At 34.4% G+C, this 15,220-nt stretch overlaps 1 protein-coding gene across 1 annotated transcript; it reads left to right on the top strand.

Moving 5' to 3' along the window:
- The first annotated feature begins 392 nt into the window (after positions 1 to 392).
- LOC106463330 (keratin-associated protein 19-1-like) lies at positions 393 to 2,613 on the top strand. The gene is made up of 3 exons (XM_013923350.2): positions 393 to 449; positions 891 to 1,266; positions 2,497 to 2,613. The coding sequence occupies exons 1-2, from the start codon at positions 438 to 440 to the stop codon at positions 1,254 to 1,256; spliced, it is 378 nt and encodes a 125-aa protein (XP_013778804.1). The 5' UTR covers positions 393 to 437; the 3' UTR covers positions 1,257 to 1,266; positions 2,497 to 2,613.
- Positions 2,614 to 15,220: the final 12,607 nt, after the last annotated feature.

Genomic DNA, 15,220 nt, shown 5'->3' with positions numbered 1-15,220 from the left:
AGTCCGAACAGTTATGATTTTTTCTTTGCCGATTACGTTTTAGTATTGGCGAAATTAGTAGTTTAGGATAAATTAAGCTGCTTCAACGATTACAGAGTTATAATAATTCCAAATATTGCTAGAATATGTTTTTGTTTTTACTATATCAAAAGCACTACTAAAATATTTATTATGTTTCCAAAGCGTATCAATAGGTACGTCACGTGACTCTGAAAATGACATTGAAGACAGCAGCGTACCAGTCAATTCAAGCATTCCAATTAAAAAAAGGGAAACAAGAAATAAAATTCAGAATGCTGTGACCTAAAGTAAGTCCTTGATGGTCTATAGCTAATAGCTCACGAAAACAACGTTACTTTAGGGTATAAAAAGGGCGAGTTTCTTGTTTCCAACCATTCTTGTAGTTGTTGCTCACAGCCACTCAGAAGCCCATAATAATGAACACTAAGGTAAGTTAGTTCCTTTTCATTTCTGACTTATAATTAGAGCTTTGTTTGACTTTCTTTATTCGCGGTATAAAAGTTACGTGTATTGATTAGTATAGCTAACAAGCTCATTCTTCGAAAATATAATCGTAAAATTTGTATTTTACAGATGTACATTATACGTTGTTTATTTAACGTTGGTAGATTTGACGATCATAGCATTCAGAACTTTTAGAAATGGCATAGCCTCTAATAGATAATTCCTCTTTGATCGTAACAATATCTATTTTGTTGACGGTATGACAAAACGCCAATTAGACTACAATAAAGTGAAAAAATCAAGCCTATTGCACAAAGGTGGTTGATAAATGTCTTGATTAGCAGTGAAACGAACTTTCAACGGTTACATGACCACACTACTCATTGTCAGTTTCTAAACTGCTAAGGTTTTATTTTTACTTTCAGCTGGCTCTCGTTTTCCTTACTCTCTGCTCTGTAGCCTTCGGTGGCTATCTGAGTGGTGGTCTCCTTGGTGGAGGTTACTATGGAGGAGGTGCTGTCACTGGTAGCTCTGCTGTCACCCACAGCTTCGACAACCAACGTGCTCTGACTGGATTCGGCCATGGTTTCGGATTAGGTGGCTACGGAGGCTACGGATTAGGTGGCTACGGAGGCTACGGATTAGGTGGCTACGGAGGCTACGGTTATGGTGGATATGGAGGCTACGGTTATGGAGGTCACGGCTATGGTGGCTACGGCTATCCTTATGGAGGTTATGGTTATGGCTTGGGAGGTTACGCTGGAGTTGGACTTGGCTACAAATACCACTAAATGCATATCGGTAAGAAAATATTACTCTCATAAGTATAGGGCCGGACGTGGACGTGGGGTTAACATGCCGGACTGTAAATTTGAGGGTCATCGGTTCGCGACCCACTGCCACAAAAACGAGCTATGAACTTTAGAAAGAAAAATAGGTGTGACGGTTAAATCCCAGTATTCGAGTAGAGTACCCCAAGGGTTGGCGGTGAGTGCTGTTAACTAGCTCTCTTTCCTCTAGTATACCAGTTAAAATTTGTGAAGGCTAGCGCATATAACCCTTGTATGTGAGATAATTGGATTAATACAATAATCAGTTCACACTTGCTTTTGCTCAAACCAAACAGAGCTTGAGACTTATTCAAAAGTCTGTTGAAATTAATGTTTTCCTTACTTTGGGGTCTCTTTGGATGAATAAAAATGATTACTAGTAACCGAGATGCCTAACAGCGTTTTTAAATACAAAGTTTCCTTGAATATTTACACCCATTTTACTTTACCTTGGTAACCCAAAACGTTTTGGTATGGGTGATAAATTTAATATATATATATATATTGTATTCCATTAAGGCTTGAACACGCAAAAGGAACTCCAAACTGCATGTTCTTAACACTTAAAACCTGTCATAGCTTGGAGCTTAGAGCATTCGGTTGGCAATCTGCTGGTCGCAAGTTCGGACTCTGTCAACGAACATGCTCGCCCTTTCAACCACGAGGGCGTTATAATATGACGGTCAATCCCACTTTTCGTTGGTAAAAAAGTAGCCCAAGTGTTGGCAATGGGCGATGTTTACTATCACTTCTAAATTAGGGAAGGTTGACGCAGATAGTTCTTGAGTAGCTTTTCGCAAAATTCAGAAACAAACAAAGGCCTCCCAGTGACTCTATTGTGAGCAGCAGCACAGATAACTTAATGTGTAGTTTTACTCTTAAATACGAACAAACAATTTAATAATTAGGATTATTTAACATCGCCAATTTCAGATATTAGCCTATGCCAATCGTTTGTTGGGTACTACAACACAGTAGCTTTTTTTGACTGTTTAAACGATGTATAGAGCTTTTTGTTTGAATAAGATTGTTATTGTATACTGAAAACTACCAACTTTAGAATTTTTTTAACACTGAACAGTCTAAAAAGTGTTGTTCTTCAGATATTGTAAATCATTTCTTGGCATATCTATAGAACGAAAAAAAGTATGGAACTAGTTTTTGTCTTCTAATAAGGAATAATTTATTTTGTTTTTTCCAGAAAAATACAAGACATTGCCAGATAAAATAAGAAGAAACCAAGTGACCAATAGATGGCATTTGTAAAATATTTAAAAATTGTAAATGGCTAATGTAATAAAGTTTATTTTTGAGCAAATTGGACTTTTGTTTTTATATGTTTTACAGCCTGACACTCAGTCATTATTCGTCTTTTTTATCAATTAAATCAACACGAAAAACCATTTAGAAACGATACAGTAAGAAGTTGCTATATATTTTGTTTAGAAAGCTTGTTTTTTGTTTGTTTGTTTTTGAATTTCGCACAAAGCTACACAAGGGCTATCTGCGCTAGCCGTCCCTAATTTAGCAGTGTAAGACAAGAGGGAAGGCAGCTAGTCATCACCACCTACCGCCAACTCTTGGGCTTCTCTTTTACCAACGAATAGTGGGATTGACCGTCACATTGTAACGCGCCCCCACGGGTGAAAGGACGAGCATGTTTGGTGTGACGGGGATTCGAACCCCCGGCCCTCAGATTGCGAGTCGAGCGCCCTAACAACTTGGCCATGCCGGGCCGTTTAGAAAGCAATCCAGAATTATACATTGTTTATAATACTGAGATATTTCATTCCTAAGAGATAAGATATATAGTACCTTAAAAATTAAGACAAAACAATGTTATAGGTGGTGAAAAATATAATTTATGTGTCACAAGATAGAGTGCAAACTTACATATCTTCTGACACATAATATTAGAGAAAAAATGTTGTTTGTGTATCTTCTGTCCAAGCAAAAGTTTTATAATAAAAAAATCTAACAATTTTAAATGTAGTAACAAGTAAAAAGTAAAATCTACAAAGACCTGTGTTTATAGTTTGTTTCCATAAAATATTGAAAATGACCCAAAATATGTAAAACAGTGAGTAATCAGACATATGATACATATATAATAACAAACTTATTCTATATAAATAGTGAAAAATAAACTAATACATTACACTCTGAACAAAATTGCGCCACTTAACAATACAACCTACATTTATGTGTTGTTAGTGTTTGTTTCTTTGGTATTGTTACATAACGCTCATATATTGTGATTAAAATTCCTCTTGCTATCTATTATACAGAAAGGTTAGCTAAATCTACTTTGATAACTTAAGCTTTCTACAAGCAATTGTTACTCACAGAAAGGAAAAATTACAATCGGATTATCGAGGTCAGATTCAGACAAATTTCTGATTCATTTGAGTTGAAATATGACACATATGCAGCTAAAAGGACAAATGACAAATGTAAACAGTCTTAGTGGTTAATATATCGCTTTGAGCATTGTTTTACAAGAAGGTACTTAACTTTTAGCTCAGAGTAAACAATAAAATATACTACAATATGCAACTTAAAATCATTATAAACTATTTTTGAATGACTAATGCCATTTTTTGTCGTTTGTACACAAGTTAAGAAAAATGTATATTTTGACTCTGAAAATCTTTAAATTTCATACATTTGAAATAAATGTTTTGTTTCATTATTTCAAATCTGCATTAGCTCAAACATGGAAATGCATAATAGATCTAAGCTTTACAAAATAAAAACAGACCTTTCTGTGATTTTTATTCATCACCTTAATTTTCCTACTAACTTTAATCGATTGAAACCATTGTGATATATTTGAAGGACAAAACTCCTGTATGTCCGTAGTTTATGCGATAAGTAATGTTATTACATGTAAAATCTTGCTAAGTGAAGTCTTTCTCAGAGTCTGAAGGATGTTTAAATTATCAAAGAGTATACAGCTTAATTAAGCCATTCCTTTAAGTAATTATTGAACCTTGTTATTGGTAAGTGAAATAATTGAAACACAATCTTAACGATCTCCAATTCAACGGCAACAGAAACGGTAGAGCATTTTATAGAAATCATATTCTGAAAATTTACAGGAATATGTGTTATTTTATCAGGAATCTAGGGGTATATGTCTAGACATAATTGGATAACATCCAAAAAGTTATGATTGTTTTATGTTGCTAGAGTTGGGTATTTTTGTACCCTAATTCAGACAATGGGCATGGCATTGTTGTAGTACACTATCAGTGGAACACTCACTATTCCCGAACTTTCTGCAAAACCCGTGGGGAATTTCTGAGACAACGAACCAGAGTATCCGAGTGTTTATTCTTGTCGAGATGGAAACGAAGTCATATTCAAAGCTATATTGCAAATGTAAAACAACAAACTGTCCGAGGCGTTACAAGTGTAACAGGTGTTGATGCAATCACGATGACCCGCCAGTTGCTCAAAACGGTAGTCGTAAGAGAGGTCAGAAAAGCTTGAACGAGGGAAGTGCTGTCAAGATAAATACGTCTGCGTAGAGAAGCGGTAAACTTATGGATGTATCCGAAGACTTGCACTCAAATAGGAGTGAGAGTAGAAAGAAGAGAAAGATTCAAGATCAGGAAAGTACAAAGATTTTTTTGTTTCGAAGTGAAATGCAAAAATATTACAAGGATAAGAGGGGAGAGAGAAGAGTGCTAAGGTAATAGCATGACTATAGCACGTGGATGGTCCACTTTGGTAACACCTTAGAAATAGAAATATCTAAACGACTACTTGGACCAAAGAAAACAAAAATCACGGCAAAATGATCCCTGGCTCATGTCCTACACAGCCAGGTATCTCACTCTTAGGCTTCTGGACTTCCGGTATTACAAGGATAAGAGGGGAGAGAGAAGAGTGCTAAGGTAATAGCATGACTATAGCACGTGGATGGTCCACTTCGGTAACACCTTAGAAATAGAAATATCTAAACGACTACTTGGACCAAAGAAAACAAAAATCACGGCAAAATGATCCCTGGATCATTTCCTACACAGCCAGGTATCTCTCTCTTAGGCTTCTGGACTTCCGGATCTGATAGATACACTACCACCTACAAAAATAAGTAAATGAAGCGACAATAACAATGCAGGCAACACTTTTAGAAGGCAAATTAAAACTAACTTTTAAACATACCCTTGTTTATTACAACAATAGCAGGATTGATCAGTAAATATCTGGAGAAACTGGACCCTTTTATACCCAGGGTAACATGTAGAAAAGCTATGACCTATAGAATTAATAGTTGAATTTCTGTGGTTACAAAATTGTAACCAATTTTTTTCAACATACTTCCTCATAACGAACCTCATTCGTTTATTGTAGTTTCAAGTAATGTCAACTATCATCAGCCCAAGTAGGTCATCAATAGAAAACGTTATCCAGAAGAGTGTTATACGTCTGTAGTTGTGATGGATTTTGTTCATATAAGTTTACTCGTGTGTTCGAACTTCTGTTTATTTTATATTCAGGAAAGTCAAACACGAAAATAAGAATTTAAGACTTATGACATTTAAGACAACATTTTTTTCCAAATATATTACTTAAGGAATACGCATTGTTAACATTATATTCGATAACAATGATTTTTTCCTGTTATCTACTTGTGAAATCCAAAGAATTCTAGAAAAAGAAAAAAATATGACAATTACAAACATTAACATTACAAATACAGATGTAATATAAAATATATTAAACTCACATCATCCAACTACTCCAACACTACGAGTAGTTAAACACTTCAGTTTATCAAACTATAGAAAATTTATAGTTATCACACTGTACCGTGAAGTTATAATTTTGTTTATAAAATATATTAAACTCACATCATTCAACTACTCCAACACTACGAATAGTTAAACACTTCAGTTTATCAAACTATAGAACATTTATCAGTTATCACACTGTTTGTTTGTTTGTTTTTTGAATTTCGCGCAAAGCTACACTAGGGCTATCTGCGCTAGCCGTCCCTAATTTAGCAGTGTAAGACTAGAGAGAAGGCAGCTAATCATCACCACCCACCGGCAACTCTTGGGCTACTCTTTTACCAACGAATAGTGGGATTGACCGTCACATTATAACGCCCCCACGGCTGAAAGGGCGAGCATGTTTGGTGTGACGTGGGTTCGAACCCGCGACCCTCAAATTGCGAGTCGAGTGCCTTAACCACCTGGCCATGCCGGGCCGTTATCACACTGTACCGTGCAGTTATAATTTTGTTTATAAAATATGTTAAACTCACATCATTCAACTACTCCCATACTACGAATAGTTAAACACTTCAGTTTATCAAACTAAAGAACATTTATCAGTTATCACACTGTACCGTGCAGTTATAATTTCGTTTATAAAATATATTAAACTCACATCATTCAACTACTCCAATACTACGAATAGTTAAACACTTTTTTAATTTTTATTTTCACAATTGTTTTCACTGTGACAATGCGAGTGTGCTGTTTGATTGTTTCAGATATTCGCATTAAGTAAGCTACATAAGAGTTATCTGCGCTAGCCGTCCCTCATTTTGCATCCACTGCAATCTCTTACGATAATCCAATCGAATAGCGGATCTTAAAGTCGTTCTAATAACGCACCCATGGTCCAAAATTGCGGAGCTATATCTTGCGGCAACGGGACACAAACCAAGGAACCTCAGATTTACAGTACGGCACGAAAATTAATAGGTAACACCCGACCCATGTGACAGGTAAGCTACATTTATATTTACAAAATAAATAATTGCTTTAAAATGTGCTCACAATAATTGGAAGTCCTGTTTTTCGTTTTCTTGTGGTTGAGAGTGGCCCAGTGGTAAGTGTGCCTCTACTGTAAATCTGATGGGTAACAGTTCGAATCTTTTTGCTTCGGAAACTGCTCCGCCATTTGGGGCCGTAGCTACACTATACGAGTGAAAGTCAAATTCCACTATTCGGTCAACAGTTAGCGGTGGGTGTGTACTGTTGACTAGCTGTCTTCTCTCTCTAGCTTATCAATTCAAAGTTAAATAGTCCTTGTGTACTTTATTTTCCTGTACATAATTTATGGAAAATATACTTTGTTTTAAGAAATATTGTTTATTCTTTTCTTTTTTTTTCATAATACACAATATGTTTAATGTTTTTCTTTTTATATTTCAGGACGATATTAATGCAAATATTTATAATTGTTGACACAGACAAATGCCATTTACAGATTATTGAATAATAATTATACTTTTCCTTGGAAATATATACTCCGGAGTATAATTGAAAACATATCATTTTGATTAATTAAATAAAAAAAAACCAGTGGCACAGCGGTATGTCTGCGGACTTGTAACGCAAGAATCCGGGTTTCGATTCCTCTGGTGGGCAGAGCACAGATAGCCCATTGTGTAGCTTTTTGCTTACTTACAAACAAACAAATTAAATGCAGTACCATTACTCTCGAAGTACAATTGATATAAGATAATTAATTGTAATGATCTTTTTTCTGGAAGATAGTCTGCATGTTAGTCGTAGTTTCCAGAAGCTTAAATAAAGTTTCTTCTATGTTTATCCACCTAAATGCTAAAGGCTTATTGTAAAGTATATTGTATTTTATTTGGTGTAAGTGAACTACTATTTTAACTCAATTTGTTTTCTAATAAAAAATGTACTTGAATAAAGTTATTTCGGTAGTCACCATTGCACAAAATGTGATTTGAAATATGATCTTAATTATAGTAAAATATTAAGTTTTTAATTTAATTGCAAACCAATATCAATGTAAAAATTACTTCAACCTTGTTTCATCTAACATGCTTTGCTAAATTATCAGGCCGTGTTGGATGGGATATTGGCACATGGTGTCAGTTTAACAATACAGTTTCCTTTCTCTAACATATAATGTCAAGTTAAAATATAACATTTTATGTTCGAAATAGATTGATTTCAGTTGGCTTAATCAATATTTAATAATGCGTTACTATAAGTAATGAAAGCGTTAATTCTTATTTTAGACACTTCAGAAAATAATTAAAAGATATTCGAAATATTGTAGTATTCTAGTGTGTTAAGGCAAAAATAATATAGATAACTAATTACCCAACCCAACCCATCCCTCTTTCCATCGCCACATTGTTATGCAAATCGGGTATCTGATGATTAGTCATATAAAACGAAACGTAAATTATTATCATCAATGTTCAAGATCAAAGTACATTATAATAATTATAATGTAGCAATTAACAATTGAATTTCACGGCATACTCGTAGTGATTGTGGTGTGATGAATCACACTTCACGCCGTTCTGTATTGACGGCAGAGTAAAAATATGGAGAAAATCAGATAAGGCGCTTTACCCTAATTATGCTGTTCCAAAACTGCAGATTAATGGAGGTGGAAGAATGTTTTGGGGCAGCATTGGGTTATTTGATTCCTTTAGGACAAATAACGTTCAGAACGTATATGAACGTTGTTTTCGACCATGTATACTTCGTAATGGTGCAATTGTGGTATTTCCAGGTGCATTGATTTACCCAAGGATGGCTGGGTATGGTGTATTGATTAGCAAGAGATTCGAGAGAAAATGTCTCAATGAGTAAATCTGAATACTGTGACTTAAAATGAGTTTGAAGAATGAAAGAAACTAGACACAGCGTGTAACCAAATGAAACAATTTTTACTAATAAAGTAAAACAAAATCAAAGTTTAACGAGTACGTATTCATGCACTAGGTTCGACGCCTTTGTTGGACGTCTTCAATGCTGAAGAAACTATAGAACTGCACAAATAATTGTTCCAGACTGAGAAAAGACAACATTATATATACGAAACAATAATGCCATTCTTCTCAGTACGTGTGTGCTATTCAAGCCACTATTGGTCATTCCCATCGAAAAATACAGGAATTTGTTTTCTCTAGCTATCACCAGATCCGTCAGTGGAAAATATTAATGTCCAACTTTACATAGCACGTATAACCGTACAGAAATCTTTCTCATGTGATACCACAGATGAATAACCAAGGACAATTGGTAGCTAGGGCGAAAGGAACTTAGAAACTTAGAAACGTTTTGTGTACACCTTCATGCATGAACATTTTGAAAAATCTTATATTAAACAAGGGTATGTAAAACGTGTAATATGCTTACATATCATACATTTCCACCCTGTTTGAAAAGGTGCTATTTAGCAACAGTACCCCGAATTGGTGTTATCAAACATTGGTTCGAAGATTAATGGCTAAAACACTTTCTTTCAAGAAGAATAAGTCCAGAAGTTAGTGTTTTCAACTGAAAGATTCGAGAGTCACGGGTTTAAAAAGTGGTGCCACTGAACATGCCTTACCCTCTGATCTGTGGGTGCGTTATAAGAATGACACTAAGCTCAGCTACTAGTCACAGACCAAAGAAAGGTAAACATCTTGTCCACTGGAAGTAGCTCAAAAACACACAGTCCACTCTAACTAAAGGAGGAACTGTAAACTAGACAGTTCAAATGGATTTAGGTCTAGAAAAAGACATAAAAGTCAGGTTCATAAGACATAGATAAGCGAAAAGCCTGCTGCTGAAAACTATACCAGCGGTATCAGGTATGCATCCAATGGAAGTATATCGTTATACGGGGCGAAACATAAATCTACTAGATTGTCTGCAAAAGTTCTTTTTATAGTCTTGATAGCGTTACTTTTCAAAAATCGTACAGAGTAAGTTTGGAAAATTTTCCAAGGGATTTGCGGTGTTTGAATGTTACGGTGAATTAAGTCGGAGAAAAAATGTAAAGTGAACTCTGCATATTACCAGACCGCGAGGAAACATTATCTTTGTACATACTGGATGCCAATAAAACATTACTTTTATCAAGATAAAACATCCAGCCACATCTCCAATCCAATATGTGTAAGATGCAAGTACAATTAGATGTTAATACTATATCATTCGGAGATATCTTTATGGACTTTCGTGTCTTTGGGTTGTTGCTCAAACAGGACCTCAGAAGTTATTTCTACGCCCCGTTAGTAGACTATGGAGAACGTGTAAAAAGAGCCGAAACAGCATGAACTTAACATATTACTCAAAACCTGCTGCGTGGGGTATGGGTTTGTGGGTATTGCAGAATAATAGTTTCGAACAAGAACCACCATATAAATTGCCATCGGAGGTGGATAAAGGGGCTGTAAGGACTACCAATCATCCTTGTATCGTTGCTATAGACTGTAACTAACCTTCTGTATATAAAAATGGTAAACGTCGACCATATCTAACACAATAGCTTCCATCTGCTGTTAATGTTTATGTTTGCTATGGGTGAGCCTTTTATTTCGCGTTCCCGTGTTTCTTTTTGTTTAATACAAAAAAAGAATACTCGATACGTATTGAGTACTGATACGATGTTGTAGAATTATTTCTCATAAGCTTCTTTCTTAATGTTTATTTCCTACCATAAAGTACAATTTAAGTGAGATTTTATTTCGTACTGGGGGTAAAACATAATAAATTATTGTTTACCTGTAATATTTGAACAAATAATCTTGACTTTTCAAACTAATCCCTGGTTTTCTTAATCCTTAAGTCCTCTGGTCACAAAATATAGAAGTATACGTGCATATATACACGGATATATACGTGTCAGAAACTGTCTCCTCAGACTTTGACGCACGTGTATGTTACTATATCATCTGGCAGACTTTTACATCATTCTTTTTATAGATGGTAGTCATAAGTGATATTGTGATCAAAGGTCATTGTCATACGTTATAATGTACCAAAGATATTGCACAGACAGAAAGTATTTAAACATTCCAGTGTACACACAGATAGTATTCACACATGCCATTGTACACACAGGTAGTTTCACATACGGCATTGTACACACAAGTAGTATTCACGCCGCTATATTCAATACCAAGCATGGGGAGCGCATATACCCCATTCGATTTAATTACTCATCAGGATCTCTACCAACCTACCCTCAAATCTAACTATATGCCCAAAGTAGCGTACTGTCCGTTATATATATATATACCAGTATCCTTTTCGATACAAAAAAGAAATCACTAGGACCCCAGATGGAAGATTTCTGTGAAATAGTTACAGCGATAAGGTTCGTCTTTTTTTTCTGTACGCTTGTCTAGAAAAGTCATCTACTAACTTACTTACTTAGGTGAAAATTCGTTGAAATGGTTAAATTTTCATTCACTCCATAAACACATATATAGTGATTTAGACGACTTTATAAGACGACTTAATACTGTGAAATAGTCATTGTTAATATTCAGACATTTTAAAGGCTGTTTTAAACGGGAGATTTTTATAGCCGCCATCTTGTTTCATCACGATCCCTACTATTAGGTACTACAGTACATTTCTAATTATAACGTATCAAAATTTTCTACTTAAAAATTAATTTCAGAATTTATATAAAGTAGTTTGACTTCAATGCTCTAGCAAGATGAAAAAAAATTGCTTTTTAGTAGCCTTATTATAAAAACGCAAGTTCATTAGACGGGAGAAATTGACTTACGCCTCTCTTCACATACACACAGTTTTTGTTTGTTTGTTTGTTTTTCAAAAAATGAAAGGTGATTTTTACGCAAAAGAGAAATTAAATAATCCATAAATTTCTACTATCTAAATAAATTTAGGCGGTCATATATAGTAAGATGATAAGTGATACACCACAGAAGTTTATCAGAAAAGATGTAACACCTTTATAACTACCAAATATTTTAAATAAATATTTAACAATAAATTTATGAATTTACAATGCAATAGTTTGGGGTTCGATTCCCCATAATGAACAGAGCAGACATAGCCCATTGTGTAACTTTGTATTAAAACAGCATTGAAACAACCTGAATTTCAAAATTTTCTTACCCATTATTAAAATCTAAAATCAAATTACATTCAGAAGAAAACGATAACGAACTTAAATCTATTATGCTCTTTGTTGGTCTTTTTTTGTGAATATTACAGATTTCAAGGGTTAGATTTTATTTTTTGTTTTGATTTTACATTCATCAAGTCTGAAGTCTTAGATCGTTATACCATTTCTACCCTGGTTGTCAAAGAGTATCATTTTGTTATGTAAGCGTTTCTCGTTTTCCATCACCACGTTGGTAGTTTTTTACAGTATTAATCCAAGCTAATATAATTGTTTGTTTGTTTGGAATTAAGGACAAAGCTATACAATGAGCTATCTGTGCTCTGCCCACCACGGGTATCGAAACCCGGTTTATAGCGTTGTAAGTCCGCACACACATACCGCTGTGCCACTGGGGTGCAGCTAATATAAACGAACACAAAATAAGTCCCAATCTGAAATTATAGAAGTTAAAACGTTTACTATTTGTGAGATATGTTTTTGTGGTAAAGGCTGTATTCTATGTTTAATCAGACATCGTTTGTTCTCTTATATACAATAACAAACTTGAAGGTCATTTTTAAAATTGTTTTTAACAGGATGACCGGCTTATGAAAAGAGTTCACAGATGATATCCTAAAAAAGTAATGAATGAAATTAAATGTTTACTTTTCTTACAAGTGGGTGTACAAGGATAGTATTTAAGGGCCAGGTGACCTTTTGTTGTCTGTACGTTATTTTATTTTACTCTATTTATTCCACAGTTTACAGGCGTTTGGAGGCCATATTTGTATTTTGAAGAAAAACACAGTACACCGTGAGTGTGCAAAAGGGCTATTAAAAATAATCCGTTCCTAACTTTTGCCTTGCGAAGAAAGCACTAGTATAAAGAAAAACTATGCTATACTTTTGACGACCAAAGTAAGATGTTACATGGTCAGCTTGTTTATAGATAAGCACAAAGTTATAAGTCCGCAGACATACCGCTGTACCACTGGAGGGCTACGTAGACAGAGCTTAGTTCTTTCATAAGACTTTATAAATTTGTTAAACCTCGTAGATATTCTGGTTACACACAAACATATGTGTGTGTATGTATGAATATATATTTTTTGCAATAATTATTAATTAATTAGTGAAAGAATACCTAGAGAGATAGTAATGGAGAAAACTGAAAACAGGTGAGCCACTTGGTTATCAAAATTTTATAAAAATCGTCAGTTTTTATTTGAAACAATTATTGTAACTTGTGCAAAAGTATTAGAGCTACTGCATGTGAAACGGAATTTCGTTATTGATGGAATTAATTTAACTAATTACTAAAAACTTTAGTAATTCGTGTAACGCGTTTCACCTTCACTTAAAGTAAAGGTTTGGGTATATTTCGTTTGAACATTAAGAGTAGGTTATTGTTGTGGTACAGAAGGTTATATATACTTAATCGATTTTAGATGACCAAAGGTGTTAAGCAACTTTTTCAATGAAAATACTGAATTTATAGACCAGTATAGCTATATAAACAGAAGTACTGTAAATTAAAGTATATCATATAAGTTATAGCTTATACATATAAATTCAGAGCTCAACCTAACCAATACCTTGCGTTTGAAAATCGTGCTTATCATAGACTTTAATTCAAATTTGAAATGTTTTTTGAAACTCATGTGCTTATCAGTTATACTTCTTTTTTCTGAATTTTTAACTTCATTTATTACAGATTCCTTAAAGGTCACTTATACTTTAAAATAATGGAAGTAATATTACGAAACGTGTATAGAGTCTAAAGTTACTTACTCCACCTTCTTTACTTTAGGCCTGTTATGATCTGATGGCTAGAGCGCTCGATTCGCAATGTGCGGGTCGCGGAATCGAAACCCTACGCCGAACATGTTTGCCGTTATAGCCTTTGGAGCGCTACAATAGGACGTTTTATTCTAGTATTCGTTGGTAAAGAGTAACGCAAGAGTTCGCGGTAGGTGTTGCCAGACGGTTGCCTTTGCTCTGGTGGGCAGTTCAAAATTAGGGACGAAGGCAGATAGCCCATGTTAGCTTTGCCGAAACCATACCTTTAATTAATTGTCTTGTATCTATATTGTTTCATGTATTTTTGTCACATTTGAACGTTGCCCCTCGAGTATTGTATTTTTTATGCAGAAAACATGCATAAACATATAGTGTTAAGGCGTTCAGAAATAATGTTATAATAATAGTCTCTATTATTATCATTCTTTAGCTTCTACATTTTGCTAATGATCTTTAATCGAAGTCACGTGCTGATCATGTTACGTAGGTATTTTCCATCTGAATTGTCATGAATTTGAAGACTAATATCCATTGCGTTGTAATGACTTAACTCTTGCAAATCATGTCTACTGTACTGTATTGTAGCGACCAAAAGGTATGCGATGTCATTAAACATCGAAATCACTGATGTTACATCTTGAAATCTGTGGTTGTGTTGTCATGTGAACTTTGAGTTAAAGAGAGTGGATGACTTTTAAAGCTCAAAGCATAACGGGTTATCAGCATACAGGTTTATTTCCTTCGTTATTTTTTTATTTCAAACCAAAAGATATTGCATTCCTTAAAGGATAACTTATAAGCTCCTGTGTTAAATATATAGTGGTTAACACTATGTAACCGTAGTAACAAGCTCATGCTAGCCTGTACCCTACAACACAGGTCTGATTACAAACGCCTGTTACACATACTTATAATAACACTTTGAAGCCTGTGTTATATAAATGCGCAGAAAAATAATATTTAAGCACAGTTATAAGCTATTCTTAATCGCACTAGTTAAGATTACGTCATAAGTAACAACTACGGTCATATTCCTAAAATACGATTATATAATCACGAGAAGCAAACATACGTTTATTAAAAAGCCTGCAAGATTTAATATTATTGTACAAAATAAATAAAATGAAAATAAATAATTGTTTATGAACGTTAACGGAAGTAAATACATTTAGTTTAGTTCACACACTTATTGTTTTCTGAGTCTAGTATCTCAGGTTTTACACGTATAAGACTGTTCCATCTAAGCTATTTTAAAGTAT

The sequence above is a fragment of the Limulus polyphemus genome, unplaced genomic scaffold, assembly GCF_000517525.1.
Source record: "Limulus polyphemus unplaced genomic scaffold, Limulus_polyphemus-2.1.2 Scaffold1379, whole genome shotgun sequence".
Lineage (NCBI taxonomy): Eukaryota > Metazoa > Arthropoda > Merostomata > Xiphosura > Limulidae > Limulus > Limulus polyphemus.
This window is presented reverse-complemented; position numbering and strand designations above follow the sequence as displayed.